This window comes from Chrysemys picta, chromosome 7 (assembly GCF_011386835.1).
Source record: "Chrysemys picta bellii isolate R12L10 chromosome 7, ASM1138683v2, whole genome shotgun sequence".
Classification (NCBI taxonomy): Eukaryota; Metazoa; Chordata; order Testudines; family Emydidae; genus Chrysemys; species Chrysemys picta.
The window spans coordinates 6,934,580-6,957,306 of NC_088797.1; the positions used below are offsets into that span (position 1 = coordinate 6,934,580).

Consider the following 22,727-nt stretch of genomic DNA (forward strand, 5'->3'; position numbering starts at 1 on the left):
AAAGTCTGCCCTTTTCTGGCTGTTCTTTAAGCTCAAACTACTGTGATGAAGAAATAAGCAAGAGAAAAATATAAGGGCCGTGTCCACATCTGAGAATCACTCTTGGCATTGTTTTAGGCAACATATCTTCTCAGTCTTAATAACACTCTGACTCTCGAATGATTTCTGATCTGTACTAACATGAAATGTCTTTGCAGATTAATGTGTTTTGTACCTGTCTTATCTGGAACAAGCATTCCATCAGCTGCGTCTTCAGTCTTCCAAGTGTCTTTATTATATCCTGCACATAGCTTTGGCTGTCTACAAGCTACAGTGGGCGCTTCAGCATCTGGACCTCTTCCAGCATCAGTCTGACACATACCTATAACAAAAGACCCAGCTGGCTAAAGATTACAACCATCTGCTCTTTCAATCGAAACATTCAGTCATTTACCGTACTGTAAAAACAGCATAAGGGATTGCAATGGAAACAGTGGATAATTCTGAGTCAATTTTTCAAGGAACAAATGCTTTATAGACTAATGATAATCTTAATCCAGAAATTTAACCGTTCCACCCAACATGTTGTCTTTTAAAATATTGTATGATGGTGGCATTTAATTTGTAAGCCTGAAGGCGGGGTTTGGCAATGCCAGTGGATTTTGTATTAGAATTTAGTTGTCAGTAATTCTGGAGCCATAGAACTAGACCAATATTGGCAAAACCTCCCAGGCCTGATGAATGAGTAGTCACTAAAGGAATCTGTTTTCATGAGTGATATTATTACTGGGAAAAGTGTTTCTTCTGTGTCCGCCAAGTGAGAGGCATGTCCCTGCCTGTGTCCCCAATACAGTGTAGTAGCTAGGTGTACAGATCTTGCAAACAGCTCACAATAAAAGCAGAAGAGTAGCGGGCACTAATGCTTTTAGTTACCCCTTGTCACACAAAGAGTGGATACAGCTTTTTAAATGTTAGAATCCAATTCCTACCATTGTTCTCTATGTGCCCATTAGGCTGTTGGCTATCAACTCTGACGACCACTTCCTGTCTGTCAGAAAGAGTCCCCTGGGAGGACAGGTAGCTTGGCACATCAGGTGGTACAATGGTCTCGTCTGCAACAAGAGGTAAAGACAAATGTGAACCTCCAGTACTTCTATACAAGGAGTTACGCTGTCAAAAATGACTTAGGAGCATAAGTGGACTTTCATGGACTTTCACGGAGACTCGGGCCACCCTTTTCAGAAGTGACCAATGACTTTAAGATGTCACCCAACAATGTAGACATCCAAAGCAGCCTGGTTCTTCAGAACACTTGAGGGCCCCTTTAAGGTGGCACTAGTTGAGTGTCTCAATATTTAGACATCGCCAATCCATAGGGACTTGTGAAAATCCTGGTCTTCTGAAAATGGGACATGGATTCCTACATTATTTAGGAGACTGACCCAATAGCTTTCGTAATCACGTTAATAGAGAAGACTGCGGCCTGCATGCTTCCTATGATCAAACTGAGAGAGCAGTTACAGCCTCCGTGTCTCTTCAAACACGCCTGCCAGGATTCCTCCAGTCAGTCAGAGGGGAATGTGCAGGATAATAAATGTCGCTTTCTGAATTTTTAATATGGGTTGTCGGTGGCTCGGTAGCAACAAACTCCCTTTGTACCAGGCCCTGCCCATGAAAACACCAGGCCGAAAGTAAACTTCAAAACTGGAGAGGAACGGTAACAACCGGCCAGGGGGCTGCTGCTCGGGGCGACAGCTTCAGCCTGATTTTACTTCAGCCACTCTGATAAATATGCATTTGCCTTAACGTTATGCTGGCTCATCACCCAGCACAAAGCGAACATGTTCAGGCAAATGCACTGAAAGAGAAAAATGGATCTATGAGTCCTACACATTGCAGCTCCTCTGGGTTTATTTTGAATTCTATGGAAAGGAACCAGAAAGGCAGAAAGATTTTAGGAGGGGTGGGGGGGAAGAGAGCAAAAAACTGCTACTTCCCCTCCATTGCAAGTGTCCTATTAAAATTACTGCTACCTGAACTTAAGAGGACTATCTCCATTTTACTACTTACCACAGCAACTGGCCTTGTTTTTCAAACAGCCTTCCCGCAGACGGCAGCCCCAGGGCTAGATCCTGGGTCACTAGGCAGGTTCAGCTCTTAGACTGTTCTACCGCTGGCCAGTCCTGTCCCCCTCTCCCACCACAGGCTATGCCAAATGTAAACTCAATTCTATTGGGCACTGAGCCCCTCCTTTTCCAGAACTGACCCTGTAACGAACTGACCAGACACCATTCAGAAAGGGGAAGAGAGAAGCGCTGCAATGTCTCGAGATTTTAAAAAAAAATTCCAGTGTTCTGCAGAAACGACTGCATTTACAGCATGCAAACGACATTCCATTCAAACCTTCCCTTCGGCCACGGCTTTGAAAGCCCCAGACCTACTGCACCTGCTTCCTGAGAAGATTAAAGGGACAGAGTGGGCAGCAAATCCCAGGAAGGGATCAGACTGAGCATTGGCTCAGAGTCCAGGAACTGGTCCAAGAGGCCAAACCGGTGCTTCCACTGACTATTCCTCCTGACCTCAGTAGGGCCCATCCTCAAGTTCTCAACCCAACGCCATGAGTTTGGCACCAGGGTGGCATTTTTGGAAGGCCGCCAGGCACCAGAAAACTTCCTCTAGAAGACGCTGCGCATTGTCCCAAGGAATTGCTGGAGATATCTCACTGCATGAGTTATATGTGGGTGGGTGGAGGGCTCAGTACCCTGGGTGGAAACAGGGGTTTCCTGCATCACAAATGAGGCCTGGTTAACTCTGGAGGGTTAACCCAGATTGTAACACAGCTGCCGACAGTGGCCAGAGAAAACCTGTCAGGCTCTGAACCAGGAGAGACTGTCTGCGGCTGGATGGGAGAGAACCGGATGAGCCAGGCAAGCCGTAAATCAAAGCACTGAACAGTCTGCTACAGCAAGTGACAGCTAGAGCAGCTGGGCGAGGCTTCCTGAACAGAGGCAGACGATACGGGGAATCAAATCACTGAGATAAGCCTTTTAAGTAGGAGTTATGGCTGGCTGGCACAGCCGTTCAGCCGCAGCAGAATGTTCTGGCACGCAACGGTTTCCGCTGGCCCAAGCCCTTAGCCAGGGTTGGAGCCTACCTGTGTTGGTGACGCTGTATTCTTCACTCTTCTTTCTGGTCTGGTAGATGATGCACACCCAGACCAAAGACGTCAGCACAATGCTGCACACCACTGCAATGGTGATTATCCCCACTGTCGTCCTGTCCTTCCTGCAGCCAAGGGATTGCAAGATGCTTACGTGGCTGTGCGCACGCTCCGTTCCAAGGGTGTTGGACATTTCACAGGTGTATTTCCCAGCATCCTCCAGCACAACATTCCGAACAATCAGCAGCTGGTTGCCAGGGGTGAAATGATGCCTGTCAGTCACTACCAGGGGCTGGTCGCCTTTCAGCCAGGTGATGCGTGGAGGTGGGCTGCCTGTTGCTTTGCACTGAAGGGCCACCGTTTCACCTACAGACACTACGTGGTCTTCCAGTGGATGGATCAAAGATGGTGTCTCTGCAGGGGTTTAAGTACAGATATTAAGTTTCTAGGGGGTTTGTGATGACTCAGATCATCTAGAGTTAGCAAACTAACAGACCTTTCTGAAGACACAATTAGCAAAGTTCTAGAGATTGGCTAAACAATACAGGGTCTCGTATGCCAGCTTCCCCTGGGACGCCTCATGGCCAATGTCTAACTGGCATAATCTGGGCCTTTACTATCAGTTCTGCTTTAGTTTTCTTTCCATATCCTACACAAGAAACCCATGCCCCAGGCTAATCGTCTCCCACTTTGGAGGAGGAATAACAGCTGTCACAAACTAATAACTTGTAGGGCAGGGAGGCAGAGTTTAGTTTCCTCCTGCATATTTCTCCTTGGCAGGGGAGGCAAACAGCATGGCCTAACGGGTTTCTCCTATAGAAGAAGGCTGACTTCCAACAGAAACAGGACTATTTTCTCACGTATCTGGGTCCTTTCATAATACCATAACCTACCGACGTCACCCCAACCCCATTGTCCCATGAGTATGGCTATGGCTTCTGACAACTCAAGCATTCCCTTCTAAAACCCATTTTGGAAACTCAAAATGGTTCCTCTGCCTGCCCTGCCCGGATCCCCAAGGAAGCAAAGCTGCTTACCTAGTACAGTCAGGGTGGCGTTGGCCAGCACGGAGCCCGCAGAGTTCTGCGCCGTGCAGCTGTAAACGCCCATGTCCTCTATCTTCACATCCATGATGAAGAAGACATCATCGTCTGGCATGACGTGCATGCGGCGCTCTCGGGCTGCTGGGAAGTCGGTGCCTCCGTCCTTCTGCCAAGCAATTTGTGGGATGGGGAAGCCATTGGCCGCACATTCCAACCGTGCTGTCGTCCCTGTCCGGCTGGTGATGTCGTGGGGGGTTTTGATAAATGAAGGCAACACTGTGAAGGGAAGAGGGGGCAGAGGGGTAGAGTGACAAACAGCCTTAGGGAAAGGAGACCTACCTTCCTGATACCTGAAAACCCTCCGTTAAACTAATTTCACTTGCTTCTGGGATCAGTCTTCAGGCTATGAAACAAATAAAAACCATCCTCCCTCTAAAGGGAAATGTTATTCGAGATTTTCCCTCGTTCTAGTCCTGTCAGACTTTCATTGCTGTGGGCAGAGACCCTACTGGAGCGGCTGAAACCAATGGGATGAGGCCTGTGTTTAGCGATGACTCGCGTGCTTGAAGTTAAACACGTACTTAAGTGCCTGGCCAGAACGGGGTCATCACAGCAGGTGTGTGCCTATAATACGGGGCCTCCCAACACTCCGGAGGATACGTACGGCTGGCTGACCTTTTTACCTACAAGAAAAGAATCTGACCCCAGCCTGGCGCTCACCGTTAACAGTGAGCCGGGCCTTGTTGGAGTAGGTGGAGCCAAAGTGGTTGGTGATGATGCACTGGTAGCGCCCCTCGTGGGCGAAGGTGACGTGCCGCAGGTGCAGGATGGTGGTGTACTCCGTCACCTCGCCGTTCTTGGCCCGCGCATGGGCAAAGTTCTCGATCTCGGCATTGTGCAGGACCTCGTTGTCCTTCTTCCAGGCAAATGTCATGGGGGAGCTGCTGCTGCTTGCGGCCGAGCAGGTGAAGCGGATATCCTTGTCGAGAACGGCCATGGTCGTCTCCGGCTGAATAATAATCTGGGGTTTGGGGAAATCGTCTGAAAAACAAATGACAGCGGCTCAGCCCTGAACTAGGACACTGTGACCACTGTTCCCGGTCACAATCCTTGCCATTTTCACCTACAATATTATTTTAGCAGCGGATGCAGAGTGAGTCTAGATTTAATTAACAATGAGTACATTTAACTGGAGGAATTGACATGTCTACACATTTGTCTTTATGTACTGTCGATGGGAAGATAAACGACCTCTATGCAATAGAGTAGCTGCCTGCTCTTGCAAAATGCTTCGTTTGCAGGGGCAGGCACCATGTTTTCAGAGTGTATGCGTGCCTGCATGTAGTGCCTAGCGCAATGAGGTGCTACCAGAATACTTGCACCACTCCTGGACGAAGCATCAATTCAAACAATAAGAGCAAATCTGAGGTTCAGCTTCAAGAGTAAGTTGCAGCCCCTAAGATTTCACCTCTAAACCACCCCTCCCTCAAGCTCTTGCATTAACCTGAAGTGGAGGGTGATGAGGGTTAAAGTCACTGTTGCAACTGACAAGCACTCACAAGCAGGGGCATGATGGTACGAGATGTCTATTCCTAGCAGCTGTATTTGCCTGTCACCCTTCCAAAGCGGAGGCCTGCGTATGCACCCCTCTGCCCTGGGCGACTGTTGGTTTTAGCAGAGTTCCAAGCAGTGTGGTTTATTAGATTTCGACAAACAGTGTAACTGACTATTGGAGTAACGTTTAATTAAACAGTGATGCCTCTGGAGCTGGGGAGGACTGGTGGCTGGATGGCTTGGCAGTCATCTGAGATGTAAAGCTGTCCTTACGTTAGAAAGGTTGATTTTGCAACTTTGTGATGACTTGCCAGGGGGACAGAGCATTTGAAAACTCATCTCTTCTCCTTTCAGACTGAAACAACCACCCCAACAAGCCCATTCAGAGGCCGGCCATCTCCGCTCTAATGCCATGTGTGTTAAGCATGTGTGTGTATATTTGTGCTCATCTGGATGTGGATGGAACGTGGGGTGAACTTTCACCAATGAGACGTGCGCGTTATGCTTTCAACTGAGGAAAGAGAACTTTCAAAAGCTGCTCTGCTCTCCATAAACTAGCACTGTAAAGAAGTAAGACTAAAATCCACATCAGTTAACAGGACAAACCACACAGAGAGGTTCCAAACCCCGTGCCCTGTTTAGTTTCAAAGGAGGAAAGCAACCGTGACTTTGGCCCATTCTCCTACCACAGCTTTCTCTTGATCACTTTTAATTGTTCCCGATTAAAAGCTAGGTTGTGTGTGTGTGTTCAGCTGTTCTGCATTTGCCAGGCTGGTTTGCAGCCACACTTGGACGTAACGGCAGCGAGCAGCTGGATGAAAGGAAAGCAGTAGTTATGATCCAAGCAAATAAAAATTAATCACAGACACACAAATGCAAATTTTAGCAATTGACTGTTTCAGATTTAATGGATAAAACATCCATAAAAAGAGCTTATATTTAAAGACCCCTCCCGCCACAATTTTTTTTAAAACCTTTTGTTCTTACGATTGAGGGGCAGCAATGGGGGAGAAGGAGGAGGGGAAATCCCAAAGCCAACAACTCACGCTCACAGTGCTATCACTCTGTGTGTGCAAATCCACAGCTGAAATCCTGCCCATATTAGTTCTCTAGCACCGGAGCTGTCTTCCTATAACAGTTATAACTGAACCAACTGTTAGTCCCCTTTGATTGAATACTCTGAGCGCCTTGTAAGGGAATACACTAGATGCAAGCAATGTGATGTGTGGTTTTGGTGGGAAATAAATTGTAGCCAGTGACTAATTTTTAAAATGTAGGCTTGGGTTGGCTTTGATGACACAAAACCCCCACCAGCCCCAACATAATCACACAGTCTAGCAGTAAAAGGAAATTCTGGCCAAAACGAGACCTGCCGTTCACACAGCCTCACACCCAGACCCCACTTACCACACACAAAACTTTCTGTGGGCACGGCAAAAATGCTCTTGCTCTTGAGCGACTCAGGATGGGCACAGGTGGCTACCACAAAGGGCTGCTGCTCCTTCTCGGCTAACCACGGCGGCAACCATTTCAGCTGGCAATCACACAGGAAGCTGTCGCTGTTTATGTGGCTGGAGGGAAACAGAAACGAAAGCGCCTGCTTGTGACCCTTGCAAGGAAACGCTGCAAAGCTCCGAGCCCTTTAAAGCCACTCGGCAGTCCTCCCTTTCCCTCAGCACGAGCACAAAGGGAGAGGATGGCTGTTGGGCTAAATACATCACACTTGTATAGCACCTTTCCTCTCCCTCCCTCCCAAAAAAGCTCCTAACACTTTATAAACATTAATTAACCCTTGCAACAACCCTGAGAGGCTGGCAAGTGGTGAGTTACAGTTAGGTAAACCGAGGCAGAGAGAGATCTCAATGGAAGCAAGGAGCCGAAATACCCTTGGGGATCTGGACCTGAGTAACCTTACCAAGGAGGCATATATCAGGGGCAGAGTCAGGCACAGAACCCAGGAATCCTGAACCCCGCTTGCATAATTCCTACACATGCACCTTCTCTGCCAAAAGACTTTATCGATTGACTGCAAGGTTCAATCGCTGAATGTTGAAAGCGTTCTGTGAAGCTCTCTACTTACAACCGTTAGTAACCTATTTGGCCAATGCTAATCTTTAGTGCATTTCCGATACAGTCCAAGCCAACATGTCTCTTTTGCTCTTTCTGTTTGTGCACTTATTTGTTTGTGCACCAGGACGACTAAGGGGTTCAGAAGGCAGGTGCTCAGCTCAGTGAATTGTGATACACCGGGGGAGGGGAGGACAAACAAATCAACTGGTTTTGTATACGTCCAACAAAAACAGTGACTAATTCAAACAACAACAAACATTTCTCAGCATTCTCCTGGGAATTTAGTGGCTACCGTTAAGAAGAAATCTTGGAATTCAGAAGATACTTCACCTGTGTAACTAGCTGAAGGCCATCAAAGATGGAGCATAAGCTAACTAGACACAATCACTTCAAACTCTGCAGAACTACTTTAGTAAAGCTAAGCCTGGGTTTTATGTGTTGATGTGAGATGTTCTCTACATAATTTTTAGAACACGCCAGGCCAAATTCTCTGTTGGTTTAACTTGTCACGACCCTAAGACCAATGGTGCTCTGAAAATGTACATCGGCAGAGAACTTGGCCCTGGTGTTGGTTTAGGAACCTCTTACAAAGCACCATGTAGACAAGTGACCATTAAAGTTCCCCCTCTACAGTATATCATAAAACAGCAATTTTTAGGCAAAGGCATTTCTATGAAACTTCACTATCAGCGAAGAAGCGATACAGGTTTGACTTAAAGGAGTCGCACCAAAGGTCAAGCAGAGGTCGTGAACCACACATTAACTATACAGCGACTGGGGGCAGGATTTGAGATAATCAAATATTACAGCTTAACCTTTAGAACACTGTGAGATGACGATATGCATCCGTGTGTATGTATAGAACAAGGGATAGCCCTAGCATTGAGCGAAAGTAGCAGTTCTGATAACATAGCCATGTTTTTACAGCTGACACTAGATGATGTATGTCTCAAGTCCACTGAAATGTCAGCACTGTGTGCAGACCCTAAACATAGGCATAACAGAAATGCAGGTTGGCCACCAGGAATTAAATAGAGCACCGTGTAAGAACAAGAGATGGCTAACAGAACTGGGTTTTCTGAGTGGAGATGGATAATTGCACACATGCTACCCACGGTTACTATGATCTGATTTCACTCACTACTAAGTGTGAGATGTGTCTGGACATCTGCTCAAGTGTAAAAATAACCTGTAGGGAAGGTTGAGAGAGAGGGGGGAATTGTTTCCAATGGCATGTTATACATATGACCAATGTGGTACCACTCACGTACAGTATGAGAAAGATCAGTGCCGGCTTAATGGTACATACGGTCCAAATACTTACAGCTGCTTCAGGTTCTTCATCTTAGCAAAAGCCTCTGGTTGGACAGACCTGATTGCATTGTCCCTGAGGTTCCTGCAGAACAAAACCAGAGGCACTTTTAAAAAAAATTAATGCGCCAGTAACATCGAGAGACCAGCATCTTTTCTCCAAGCTAAATAGCGGCACACACACATTTACGGGATGCAAGCTCCATATTCAGAGAGCGCACGATGGTTTGTATTTGTACTATTGCGGATCTATGATATACAAAACACTTGTTAACTCTGAGCTAAGGCTGCTAGACTGCACAGCCCACCAATGCAAGCCACAAGAAGCAAAGAAACGAGCAACTAACCATTCAGCGCCTCATCTACACTTTACCGTCTCAGCCTAGACTACCTCCACCAGTCATTGCTCACACATCTACATATCTCCACCCTCTTCTTGGGCAATGATGGTGGAGATATGTAGATGTGTGAGCAATGACTGGTGGAGGTAGTCATTGCTCACACCAGCAGGCAGCCTTGACTTCCAAGCAGGTTTATTGGTCATGGACCAAATTCTTAGCAGCTGGAAATCTGTGTTGCTCCATTACCTTGAAAACAGTTATCCTGAACAAGAGGACTATATCCATCTATGTGTTTAATTATAAATGTTCCAAAGGGGACATATAGCTGAGAAGATATTAGAACATGTTTGGGGGGAACATGCTTGTTCAGGTTTTCTAAAGCTGGTTTGAGGAAAAGGGGGCAAACATTTCCAAAAAGGAGTATTTTTAAATGCTTCCCTTTGCAGAAGTTCATCAATATTTTACTAAAAAAACACTTGTCCTTTGAAGAGGGATTATGCTAAAGTTTGGACTCTAAACTCAGTCACTAAAGTGTGGAACAATAGGAGTTTAGTGTTGCTTTAAGTGCAAATCTCAGTACAACTGCAATACTGACCCCTCCAAAACACACTTTCTCCTCACTGGTTGTTTTGGGGCCAGTGGCCTAAGAGTCAACATGATCAGCATCCAATACATCACACAGAGCAACAAAATATTTAAACCTGGCTGAATTCGTAAGAGGAAACTAACGATGAATCACTGCTAGAGGCATCGGCCCTGGGAGGAGACGGGAAGAACTGCTTAGCTATAGCCGAATTGGTTTCCTGCAAACAGCTCAGAAAGTGGTTATACTGAATGAGAGGTTTTGTTTCTGTATCGGAAGCTCGTCATTTTCAACATGTCTCGTCACGGAGTTCGGAGGAATGCTGAGCGGGGGAGCGACAGCCAGGTCTGAACCCCGGCTTCGCTGCAAACAGCCTGTAGAGTAACCGTGTTTTGAGTCAAGGAGATATTTATCCCAATACAAATCAAAAAATTAAGGGCATGCAAATTTGCCATATGTTCTGTAACTTTGTTCCTGGCACAAAGAAAGGCCAAAGTTGAAGCTGACTTATAATGAGAAGGAAACAGCTGGCCCCCACAAATGGACCGGCTTCTCAGTTTACAAAGACAGTATTAAATTGCTAGCAGACCTCCTCAGCCATTTTTGGCAGGCCCCGTTCCAAACAGCAAAGGATGGTGGGTTACTCACAGGTGCTCCAGGGCCTCCAGGCCTGAGAACGCTTTCTTGGCCACTGACTTGATCTTGTTTCCAAACAGAGTTCTGCAGTTTCCAAACATCCAGTGCCAGATAAACAGAAAGAAAAGGCAAAAGAAAAGAACACAATTAGCGTGACTGTATCTGATAAAGTGTCCAGTATAAGGCACTAGAAATCTGAACTGCACAGAGATTAAGGGGCTGAAGCGTGCACGTCTTCCCCTCCTGAAATTAAATACTTTTATCTGTATTACAATTTAATAGTGATGACAGTATGAAACGGAATGCGCCCTATCACATCAAGAGGCAGGTTTGCGATGGTACTTGGAAATTGGCTTGTTGAGTAACAGAAGGCCCCCTGTATTCTGCGATGGCTGGTTGTGGACAGAATTAAGTGCAATGCCAGTTTAACAAGGTATTGGACGATCGCTGCAACACTTTCCACTTCTGACCTTTAGTAGACGAGGAATAATTTATTCACTGCTGTTTGTCCTATAGGACAAGCTGAACTTCAGCACACATTCAGGAGCTGCAAGGTCTTTAAAGGGGGCGGGTCTCTTTATGCATGTTTGTAAAGTGCCTAATACAACAGGGTCCTGAACAAAGCATCACTTGGCGAGCCCTGTCCCAAGGGACAATGAATATGTTTTCAAACTTCCATGAACGACCAGCATTCCTGAGGATCACCATTCAGTGCTAATAAGCAGGAGATGATTTGTGTGCTTTGCAGAACACTGCCAATTATGATGCTCACAGCACAATCTGATATTTACAAAGTACCAATTTTCTATAAATATTCACAATTGGCAATTATCAGTAGGATTTCAACAATTTCCATCCCACCATCAACCTCAGCCTGGATCAGTCCACACGAGAGCCACTTCCTGGACACTACAGTGCAAATAAACAATGGTCACATAAACACCACCCTATACTGGAAACCTACTGATTGCTATACTTACCTACGTGCCTCCAACTTTCATCCAGACCACATACATGATCCATTGTCTACAGCCAAGCTCTAAGAGACAACTGCATTTGTTCCATCCCTCAGACAGAGGCAAACACCTACAGGATCTCTATCAAGCATTCTTAAAACTACAATACCCACCTGTGAAGTGAAGAAACAGACTGACAGAACCTTAAGGGTACCCAGTAGTCACCTACTACAGGACAGACCCAACAAAGAAAGTAACAGAACGCCACTAGCTGTCACCTTTAGCCCCCAACTAAAACCTCTCCAGTGCATCATCTAGGATCTACAACCTATCCTGAAGGATGATCCCTCATTTTCACAGATCTTGGGAGACAGGCCAGTCCTCACTTACAGACAGCTCTCCAACCTGAACCAAATACTCACCATCAACTACACACCACACAACAAAAACACTAACCCAGGAACCAATCCCTGCAACAAACCCCGTTGCCAACTCTGTCCGCATATCTATTCAAGGGACTCCATCGTAGGACCTAACCACATCAGCCACACCATCAGGGGCTCGTTCACCTGCACATCTACCAATGTGATATATGCCATCATGTGCCAGCAATGCCCCTCTGCCATGTACACTGGCCAAACCAGACAGTCTCTATGCAAAAGAATAAATGGACACAAATCAGACATCAAGAATTGTAACATTCAAAAAACCAGTAGGAGAGCACTTTGATCTCCCTGGACACTCAATAACAGACTTAAAAGTGGCAATTCTTCAACAACAAAAACTTCAAAAACAGACTTCAATGAGAAACTACAGAACTGGAATTAATTTGTAAACTGGATACCATCGAATTAGGCCTGAATAAAGACTGGGAGTGGATGGGTCACTACAAAAAGTAATTTTTCCTCTGCTGATACTCACACCTTCTTGTCAACTGTTGGAAATGGGCGACATCCACCTTGATTGCATTTGCCTCGTTAGCACTACAAAAGTAATTTTCCCTCTCTTGATGTTCACCCCTTCTTGTCAACTGTTGAGAATAGGCCACTTCCACCTTAATTGAATTGGCCTTGTTAGCACTGACCCCCCACTTGGTAAAGCAACTCCCATCGTTTCATGTGCTGGAATATATACTGCTTACTGTATTTTTCACTCCATGCATCCGATGAAATGGGTTTTAGCCCACCAAAGCTTATGCCCAAATAAATTTGTTAGTCACGAAGGTGCCACAAGGACTCCTCGTTGATTTGCTGATACAGACTAACACGGCTACAACTCTGAAATCAGTAGAAGGGTTCACCTAAAAAACTGAATGCCTTTACTAAACATCAGTAAAGGTCAATATTTAGAAGGTTTCTTCCAAGCTCTTGTTATGCAAGGTACATCTTTCAGATACACCTTTTATTATAGTTTGGTTCTCAACTGCATCCAATCCAGTTGATTATTGATGGGTCAGCTGAAAAGTCTGGCAAACTCAGGTAATTTGCAGGGAGTTGGCATCAGGAGTTCCAGAAAACAATCTTCAAAATGTGTTTGAGTGGTTCTGAAGAAATCCCATCAAGTGGTGCAAATAGCACCCTGGAGATCCAGACCATTTAGCGGGTAACACTATATACAACTGATGGCTCACTGGAAATATGCAAAATTTAGAGCTCGCTGCACTCGCTGGGTGATTAAGCAAGAAGACAGAATAAACTACAGTGAGGCAATTACTTAGAGTGAAATGTGCAGGTCTTGCAACAGCCTGAATATAGAACCGTGCCTGGTTTGAGGGTACAGAATCCACCACTGTAGTGGTGGGCAGGGAATGGCGCAGCCAACACTCCAACCCCTGGACTGGCGTGCAGGTCATGACCCTTTCTGTACCCATACACAGAGGTCTGTGGCCCCTGGAACCATGAATCATGGACACAGTAGAGTTTAAATGGAAATCTGTTGGAGGACAGAGGCAAGCCCCTTGTTCCTTAGGGCCAGTGAGTGAGCTCTTGAGAGTGTTGGTTTGCTTTTGCTTGCTGGTTTGTTTTCTCTGTTTTCAGTTTGCAGAGGCTAGCATGGGGGCAGCGTGCTGGGAGAGATGCAGAGCCGCTGATCCCAGTGGAGTCTTCCCTACTCAGCAGGGCTATGAAGGCAGCCAAGCGGCCAGCCAGCAGAGCTGAAAACAGGGACTTTGAATGGGAATTTGGGGGAGGAGCTACGACAGCTACAGAAGCAGCAGTGGTAGCGACCCAAGGAATGGAAGAGACAACAAGATGATTAGATGTGGAAGCTGCAGGCTGTACATTGTTCTGGAGCAGGCACCTGAAAGGTGCTTCGTTTGTATGAGGTGCTGCCTTATAGATCTGATGGAAGAGAAGATGCAGGTAGAAAGTGTGGTTGAGTTTTAAATGGATAACAGAGGGGAGAAGAGAGGAGGCTGAAGGGAAAACTCAAGAGTTGCGGATGCAAGCTTAACTGGAGAACTCCAAGAGGAGACTGGTGGATGAGGAAAGCAGCCAGAGGAAGCATGCAACCCTGAGAACAAGGTGGAGGAAAAGACAGGCTCGCAAAGCAGAAACAGAGCGGAGGAACAGGTTAATCAAATTGAGAAAGGAAGAGGCGCAGCAGGCAGTACCAGAAGGTAGGAGGACAAGGAAGAAGAGAAGAGCAGATAGTCCTACAAGAGGGAAAGAGTTAATGGAGACAGCCAGAGTTCAGAGCCCCAGGAGGATAGAGGGTGACTCATAGAAGGTTGCAAGTGAGAACAGAAGAGATTAAAGATAATCTATGCATGGCCCAACACCTAACCGAGCACTTTGCCTAAATTTTTAATAAGGGTAATGAGGAGCTTTAGGGTAGTGGCAGGGTGACTAATGGGAACAAGGATGTGGAAGTAGAAATGACGCATCCCAGATAGCAGTCAAATTCAAATACATCTCTACCCCGATATAACGTGACCCAATATAACACAAATTCGGATACAACACAGTAAAGCAGTGCTCCGGGGGGGGGCAGGGCTGTGCATTCCGGCGGATCAAAGCAAGTTCGATATAACGCGTTAAGATTTTTTTGGCTCCGGAGGACAGCGTTATATCGGGGTAGAGGTGTAGTTTAATGAGACCAAATTGGGGGCCCAGATAATCTCTATTCAAGAATATTAAAGGAACTAGGACATGAAAGTGCAAGCCCAAAAGCAAGTATTTTTAATGAATCTGTAAACTTGGAGGTCATATCTGATGACTGGAGAATTGCTAATACAGTACCTATTTTGAAGAAAAGAAAAAAATGATCCCATAAGCTACAGGCCCGTTTGTTTTACCGCAATTGCATGTAAGGTCTTGGAACAAATTTTGTAGAGAAAGTAGATAAGGAAATAGAGGTAAATGGTAATTGGGATAAAATATAATGTAGTTTTACAGGAGGTAGATTACGCCAGACCAATCTGATCTTTTTCTTTGAGAAGATAACTGATTTTCCAGATAAAGGAACTGCAGTAAGGCATTTGATACAGTTCCACATGAGAAATTATTAATTAAATTGGAAAAGATGGGGATTAATATGAGAAATGAAAGGTGAACGGTAAGGCTGGAAGGAGGTTACTAGTGGAGTTCCTGAAGGATCAATCTTGGGACCAATCTTATTTAACATTTTCATCACAGACCCTTGCACAAAAAATGGGAGTGTGCTAATAAAATTTGCAGATGACAAAGTTGGGTGGTGTTGCCAATACAAAGGAGGACTGGAATATCATACAAGATTTGGATGATCTTGAAAACTGGAGTAATAGAAATGGGATGAAATTTAATAGTGCAAAGTGTAAGGTCATGCACTTAGGAACGAACAACAAGAATTTTGAGTAAATAAATTGGGGACATTTCAGTTAAAAGTGACAGAGGAGAAAAAAGACCTGTGTTTGTTGTTTGATCACAGAATGACTGTGAGCCACCAATGTGATGCAACCATGAAAAGGTTAATGCAATCCTAGGTTGCCTCAGGGGAGGTGTTTCCAGTAGAGATAGGGAAGTATTACTACCATTATACAAGGCACTGGTGAGACCTCATCTGGAATACTGTGTCAGTTCTGGTCTCCCATGTTTAAGAGAGATTAATTCAAACTGGAATAGGTGCAGAGAAGGGCTACCAGAATGATAAGCGGAATGGAGTACCTACTTTTACAAGAGGAGACTTAAGGGGCTTGGCTCGTTTGGCCTAACCAAATGAAAGCTGAGGGGAGATATGACTGCTCTCTATACTTCAGAGGGATAAATAGCAGGGAGGGAGAGGAGTTATTTAAGTGAAGGGCCAACACTGGCACAAGAACAAATGAGCATCAACTGGCCATCAACTAGTTTAGGCTCGAAATTAGATGAAGTTTCTAACCATCAGAGGAATGAAGTTCTGGAACAGCCTTCCCAGGGGAGCAGTGGGGGCAAAAAACCTAACTGGCTTCAAAACTGAGTTTGATAAGTTTATGGAGGGGATAGTATGATGAGATTCCCTTCAATGGCATGTAGCCAATATGACTGCTACCTTCAGCGACCAGTGATGGGACACTCAATGGGGAGTCCCTGGTGTTTGGCTGTTGGGTCTTGCCAAGATGCTCAGGGTCTAACTGATCATCATATTTGGGGTCCGGAAGGAATTTCTCCCTGGGCCAGATTGACAGAGAACCTGGTGGGGGGGGGTGTTTTTTTCTGCAGCATGGGGCACGGATCACTTGCTGGTTTAAACTAGAGTAAATGGAGGAGTCTCTTTGTAACTTGAAGTCTTTAAATCATGATTTGAAACCTTCAGTAGCTCAGCTAGAGGTCAGGGGTCTATCACAGGAGTGGGTGGGTGAGGTTGTGATCTGCAATGTGCAGGAGGTCAGAGTGGATGATCACAATGGTTCTTTCAGGCCTTAAAGTCTATGAATATCATCATCATCCTTACAGAGCAAATGCAGCTAATGATAGTTTACAACAATGATTTAAAACGGAAAAACGACACGCAACTAGCCAAAACTATGTTGTCCTCCAAACCACGCACCTCCTCAGCTCACTAGTTCATGCCTTCCCCGTTCCAGGGCCCCAACAATGGGTAATCTTGTCTCCTCCTATGTGAGATATCCCATAATTCTTTTCTACTACAGGCACGCCAGCAAGAGTTGGCTATTATCATCCAGTTTAATGGTAAATTTCTGTGTCACACATTTAATGGAAAACCAATTACTGTTCTTAGTCTTTCTCTGTACAACACGTACAACTACAAAGCAGAACCAAACCTTAGGTTTCTGGCAAAGTTATTGCCTATCTTCCACAGGGAAACAAACAATCAAACACACACACACCCTTTATGGTCAAAATTAGTTTAGCATAAAACCATAGTTGCATCTTCAGAGAGTTTGAGGCCATTCCTTAGATTGTCTTTTCTTCTTTTTTTAAAAATAGTTTTATTAGAAGAATAAAGACAGCTGCCACAGACTGTCCCTAGTGGCTGATAAAAGGCACGCTCATTTGCAAGCCACTTTGCAGAAGTTCCTATTTGGTGAAAATATTTCATAATCTTTATTGAGCTCCTTGGATTAGGAACAATCCATCAGAATTTAGATGTTAGTGTTCAAAATGAGGTTGACTCCTTAGTTAAGTCATTTTGGAGAATCCTGCTCACCATTTATAGTGACTCTTGGTCCTTAAAAATCGGAGGTGGAGATTTTTACCCACCTTTACATGTATATGTGTGTGCACGCGTGTGCTGTTTATATGCAACTATTGTATGTGCATCTAACTGGATGCAGCTATTCTGCATAGCCGTGTACATGAGAAATACATAGAAAAGTTGTAATAAGAAGCTGGTGTACACTCCTGCAAACTCTCAAATACATATTCCTATTTTCTTACAGACTCTAGATAACCACTTTTCTGATTATGAAATGATTATAACCCAGTGACCCTCTCCAAAAGGATCTGGTATTTTGGAATGGGAGCACCGGGGCATGCAGCCTTGCAATCAGCCAGCTTGCTGCAAGTGAAGAAATGCTCTCCCACTGTCAAGCGAGTTGGCAACAGTACCTCCACACTGCAATTAAAGTTGTATAACGACACCGTGCACAAGCAGTTCATTAGAAAGTAGCATTTTTCCCCTTTGCCGGCTTTGCACCTGCACGAAGGTCTTTAAGTGAGTGAGCCATCAAAAAACAGTTAAATTTAGCAGCTTGAATAATTAGGGAACTGGTGGCTCCCCAGCGACTCCACTGATGCTTTTTATGCTTCAGTGGTTCTCGGCTCCCTTTTCTGAGGCAATGTTTTAATTTAGCCCGGCCTTCTCCATTCTGGAGAGCTTCATCTATAATTCAGGGAAGGCTACAGTGACTCTCCCCCTCCCCCGCCCCCCCCAATTTAACACCTTCATTATGCTGAACAACACCCTCATGGCTAAATCCTTTCAGAGACTAATCCATGCCAGATCAAAGGGGAGCAGCTTTTAAGGCAATCTCCACAGAGCTGTGATTATTAATTCATTGGAAGGTTTCCTCTGAAGTGCCATTTATTTTTTTGTATGATAATGCCTTTAAAGCCTATTGACGGGTTAAAGGGGGTGGGGGGGCTATACTAGACAGTTCAACACTTAGCACACAGGCCGGTATTTTTTTTAAGTTTGGGTGTAGGAATGACACTTAATTGAAGCCCCGAGTGATGATGAACGAAATTAGGCCCTTTTGAGTTGAAAGGCTGCGAATGTGACCAAAATGCCTCAAGAAAGGCAGCTAGATTATCTGCACATTATGAGCATGTTTCCTTTACATTTTACATTACATTTTAAAGCAAACTGGATAATGCAAGCAGAGACCAAATAATCTGTCCATCCCTTCACCCATATGTAACCCCCAATCCAGCAACATTCACATGACTTCTCTGCCACAGCCCCTCGGTTCTGACTCCCTCCACTCCCCTCCCTTCTTCCACACTGACTCCTTTGGCCCCTTTTCAGACCTTAACCTTTCTTATCTCCTAACCCCGACACCCGCATCCCCAGCAGCTGCAGTTCTACTCCAGCTCCTATGCCAATGCCTCTGAAGGAAGCCCACCGACCATGAAGACTTCCTCCGCTACAGGACTTTTCTCTGTTCCTACTGTTCTACCATCTTCCCTGCCAAGCGTGCAGCCTTCCCACTCTCATCTACTCCCTTGCCCACAACCCCATCTGCTAAAATACGCCCTTTGACTCCCTCCTTGAACTTTCCCACTGCCCCCACGTGACTCCTACCACATATAGGATGTCACTAGCTTCTTCTGATAAAAGGCAACTATCAACAAGACCAGCCAAGAAGTTTCCTCACCCACCACTGGCACCTCCTCCATGCTTTCTCCAGTGATTGAATTTCCTGTCTGCCCGCCTCATCTCTAACCAGTATTCACCCGCCTCCTTATCTCCAGCACTCCTGTTCTCAACCCCTCCCTCAACATCTGGTTCATTCTACACTCTGGTCTTTCCCAATCCTCGCCCACCTGCATCTCCAACTACCCCGCCTCCCCTTCTCCTTTAAATTGATCAAATTCCTTCTACACCCACGATGGCAAGTCCCTCTTCTCCAACCCCATCTTAGGTCCCAACCACTCCACTGAAGCCTCTCTCCCAAACAGCTCTAATGACAGAGTGACAATGCACCACCTGCTGAGATTCATATCAGCCACCTACCATCAAACAGTGCACCCCTGGCATGTCAGCATCAGAGACAGTGATGAAGGAGGTGAAAACTCAAACAGAGGCAAGAAATAATAATTAAAAGAGACTGCCATTGTCAGAAACTTGCCCGACAGGATTGATTATAGATAGCTGATTTCAAATATCCTTCTCCATGCAATCCCTCCAAAGGGAAAAGGAACAATCTAACAAGCAGCTCGGACACTTAGCAATTCAGAAATCAACAGTGGGCTGAATACCTGCCAAGCTCGAGCCATCTACCAATAGCTGCAATATATATTTTGTTACACATTCCTCTCAAACAGAATCAGTTTTCTTTTTATCCCTTTGACAGTTCTGGCCCAATACAGATGCTTATCATTACCACCCACATGAGCTCTAAAAAGTAATCACAAGATCACTCGTAAATAAAACTGCACAAAGACTGCATCACTAATGAAACTGGTGGGTCATATCCTGGGGGGGGGAAAAAAAATACAGCAGCAAAACCCTTAAGAGACAGATGTTTGTCCAATTCACTTAGACTCTGAAGTGTAAGATGTATTAAGCCTAACCCTGAGATTTTCTCTTGTTTATTATTGCCTTTTGATTAGAGGCTGAGCATCACTCAGCGATTTTGGGAAAGGAAGCTTTTTCCCGTGAGTTTTGTGGACAAAGTGCAACTGAAATGTGCTAAATCTGACAGAGAACAAATCCATGTGCTTGTCTCTACCACCATTAAGTGAGTGAATATTCAACTGCTCTAACAGCATGGGGTTCTATGAATCGAAAACATGTGCTCCGAGGAATGGCGTTTTCTCCCATTTAGTGAGTGGGGGGGGGAGAGGGGGGCTGTCATGTCTCAGACTTTCTTCAGATTTTTCCCTGTTCCCAAAGTCTGTATAAGAAACCCTCCCCACCCACCCCCGCCCCCTTCACGTAAGGAGCTCAACAAAACTTCTAAAGCTGGGCTACTCACAGCTTGCTTAGGTTTTCGAGGCCTGTAAAAGCCCCATTGGTGTCTTCTATTGTGCCTGAAATCTCGTTATGGTCCAGGTCCCTGGGGAGAAGACAAAAGAAAGCTCACAATCAATTTCTCAGTCCTGGGCTCGCCATTAAAGAACTAAAGGAAAAAGTTTGGGAATAGCTTACAAAGAGCTTCCCATTCTGTCCTTGCTGTACATCATTGTGATCTGTAAGCCTGGCACTGCAGCGAAGCAGACTTTGTTTGAGCAGAGCCAACTACTTTTATATGACTTTTCTTGCACTAAAGAAAGTAACTGATGCTTTCCAATCTGATCCCTTTTGCCACTTTAAAAGTGACCTGCAGTGGATTTTTAAAATCTGGGTTTATGCTCTTTTCTAATTCTTTGTGCTATATGAAGAAGTCCTGGAGGGGGAAAGTTCCCCTCAGACAAAGAGCAGCTTGTTCTGCCTTTTAAAACAACAAAAAACAGAGGTCATAAGAATGGTCAGATGCAAGGTCCATTTAGTTGAGTATTGTTTTAAACAGTGGCTAGTACCCAATCCTCTGGAGGAAGGTGTAAGAATTGCACAATACCCAGATGTGGGATAATCTGTGCTACATGTTCGGCCTCCTCTCATCCTGATGTCTAAGGGCTTGGCTACACTCGGGACTTGGCAGCGCTGTGAAGCGCGTGTGTAGTCACGCCACCAGCTCTCGCAGCGCTGTATGTACTCCACCTTTCCAAGGGGAGTAGCTTGCAGCGCTGCGAGCGAGCATGCAGCGCTGCAGGCACTGATTACACTGTCGCTGTACAGCGTTGTACTCGCTGCGCTCAGGGGGGTGTTTTCACACCCCTGAGCGCAGCAAGTCGCAGCGCTGTACAGCGCCAGTGTAGCCAAAGCCTAACAGTCAGATATACGGGCTTAAGCCATGAAACATGAGGCTTAATAGACTTCCCAGAATTCCGTTATAATTAGTGTGGTAACTCTGGATTTTCTTGTCATCCATATAACTGTTCAGTCCCTTTTTGAATCCTGTTACATTTTTGGCCTCAATGACTTCCTGTGGCAATGAAGACTTCCACAGTCTAAGGTCTTGTCTATACAGAGAAATTTAGCAGCATAACTATACTAGCATAATTATACTGTTGTAACTCCCCATGTGGTCATTCTTATTCTTGAATAAAGAGGGCCTTTTCCCAGTTTAATTTTCGAAATGCTCATTAGTTTCTGGAGTTACATGGATCTTAATAAAAACAAGCAAACCAGAAACCACCAAAGATTTTTAAAGAATCTCCAGGCAGTAGAGTGCCTTTCAGCAGACAGAACTTTAGAATTTCTAATGTTCTTTTTAAAAATAAAATAAAATAAAAATAAACACACTTTTTAGGCCTTTTAACAGGGAAGGCACAAAAACCCCCCCACAAAACAACCCCCAGTCCCTCATAAATCCATTATTTTCTTAGCATCTTAAAAGATTATTAGAACAGCAAGTGTTTCAATGGGGTTTCTTTTTCTTTCAATTTGTGCGTTACACATTAACACATGATATGAGAACAGAAGAATACCATAGCTCGGTACCAAGACTTCCTCAGCCAGGCCAGGACTGATTTTTTGCCACAGGTACCCAAATTAACTGCAGTCTTTGTTGCTAGCAATGATTTCTTGGGCTTTTCAACATGAACTAAGGTTGTGAAAAGAAATGGCCCACGGACACAATGCCCATTTCTCAGCCGGCGTCATTCTCAGACCCGAGTCCCATGTCTCAGCGTGACACTGGCCCAGGCAGCGTCATAGTGGCTGTCAGTATGATCTGTGGATAGACCCATGCCAAGCGGATGGCAGAATAACAATGCAGTAGGGTGTGGGCGCAAACAATGCTCCAGTGGCAGTTGGGGAGAGACAAGTGAGAACAGAGAAGAGAGGCAGGGCCTGGGAGACTCGCCACGGTGCATTGCAAGATGTTGGGAGGACAGTGTTCTATAAATTGGATTATAAACATTTCACGTTTTAGGGGCCACGTGTTTTAATTCCTGCCAGTTTCACACTGTACATCAACTAACCCGCCTGCAACTTAGGTTCTCTTTTCTGGGACACATGAATAAATCCTCTATTCCTGGAGATTTGTCCTGAGGCCAATTCCACCCCATCCAGCCCTGCCACAGTACTTGGGACCACTAGCCTCCTGGCCTCTTCACAGTATGAGAGGAGACAGGAGGGAGGTGTTGAGAATGTTTGAGATCTCTGGCACATACTTTTATTGAGTGAGTGTCACAGGGTGTTTTCTTAAAAAGGGAAAAGAAAATAGCCTGGCTTGTCGTGAGGCTTGTTCTCCTACAGGAAGCTGAAAGGCTTAGTGTTGGGGGGGGGGGGGGGGGGAGAGAGAGAGATGTGATTTTTTTTTCAAATGGACAAAAAAATAGAGAGCGTGGGTATTCTGGCCTGGCTCTCTTTGTATTCAACTTCTCTTCTCTCCCAGCCCCTGTTGCC

At 45.3% G+C, this 22,727-nt stretch overlaps 1 protein-coding gene across 3 annotated transcripts in view; it reads right to left on the reverse strand.

The window, feature by feature from the left end:
* Nucleotides 1-22,727, reverse strand: part of LRIG1 (leucine rich repeats and immunoglobulin like domains 1) — a 133,384-nt gene that overhangs the window by 1,800 nt on the left and 108,857 nt on the right. For 2 of the 3 annotated variants that reach the window (XM_042849982.2, XM_005297824.4), the window contains 9 exons: nt 20,251-20,331; nt 10,690-10,761; nt 9,131-9,202; nt 7,144-7,307; nt 4,903-5,223; nt 4,177-4,458; nt 3,134-3,553; nt 969-1,091; nt 215-361 (listed from right to left, as the gene is read on the reverse strand). In XM_042849982.2, coding sequence (XP_042705916.2) covers nt 215-361; nt 969-1,091; nt 3,134-3,553; nt 4,177-4,458; nt 4,903-5,223; nt 7,144-7,307; nt 9,131-9,202; nt 10,690-10,761; nt 20,251-20,331 — 1,682 coding nt within the window. The remainder of the gene's footprint in view (nt 1-214; nt 362-968; nt 1,092-3,133; nt 3,554-4,176; nt 4,459-4,902; nt 5,224-7,143; nt 7,308-9,130; nt 9,203-10,689; nt 10,762-20,250; nt 20,332-22,727) is intronic. The other variant, XM_042849983.2, reaches the window with a different exon arrangement.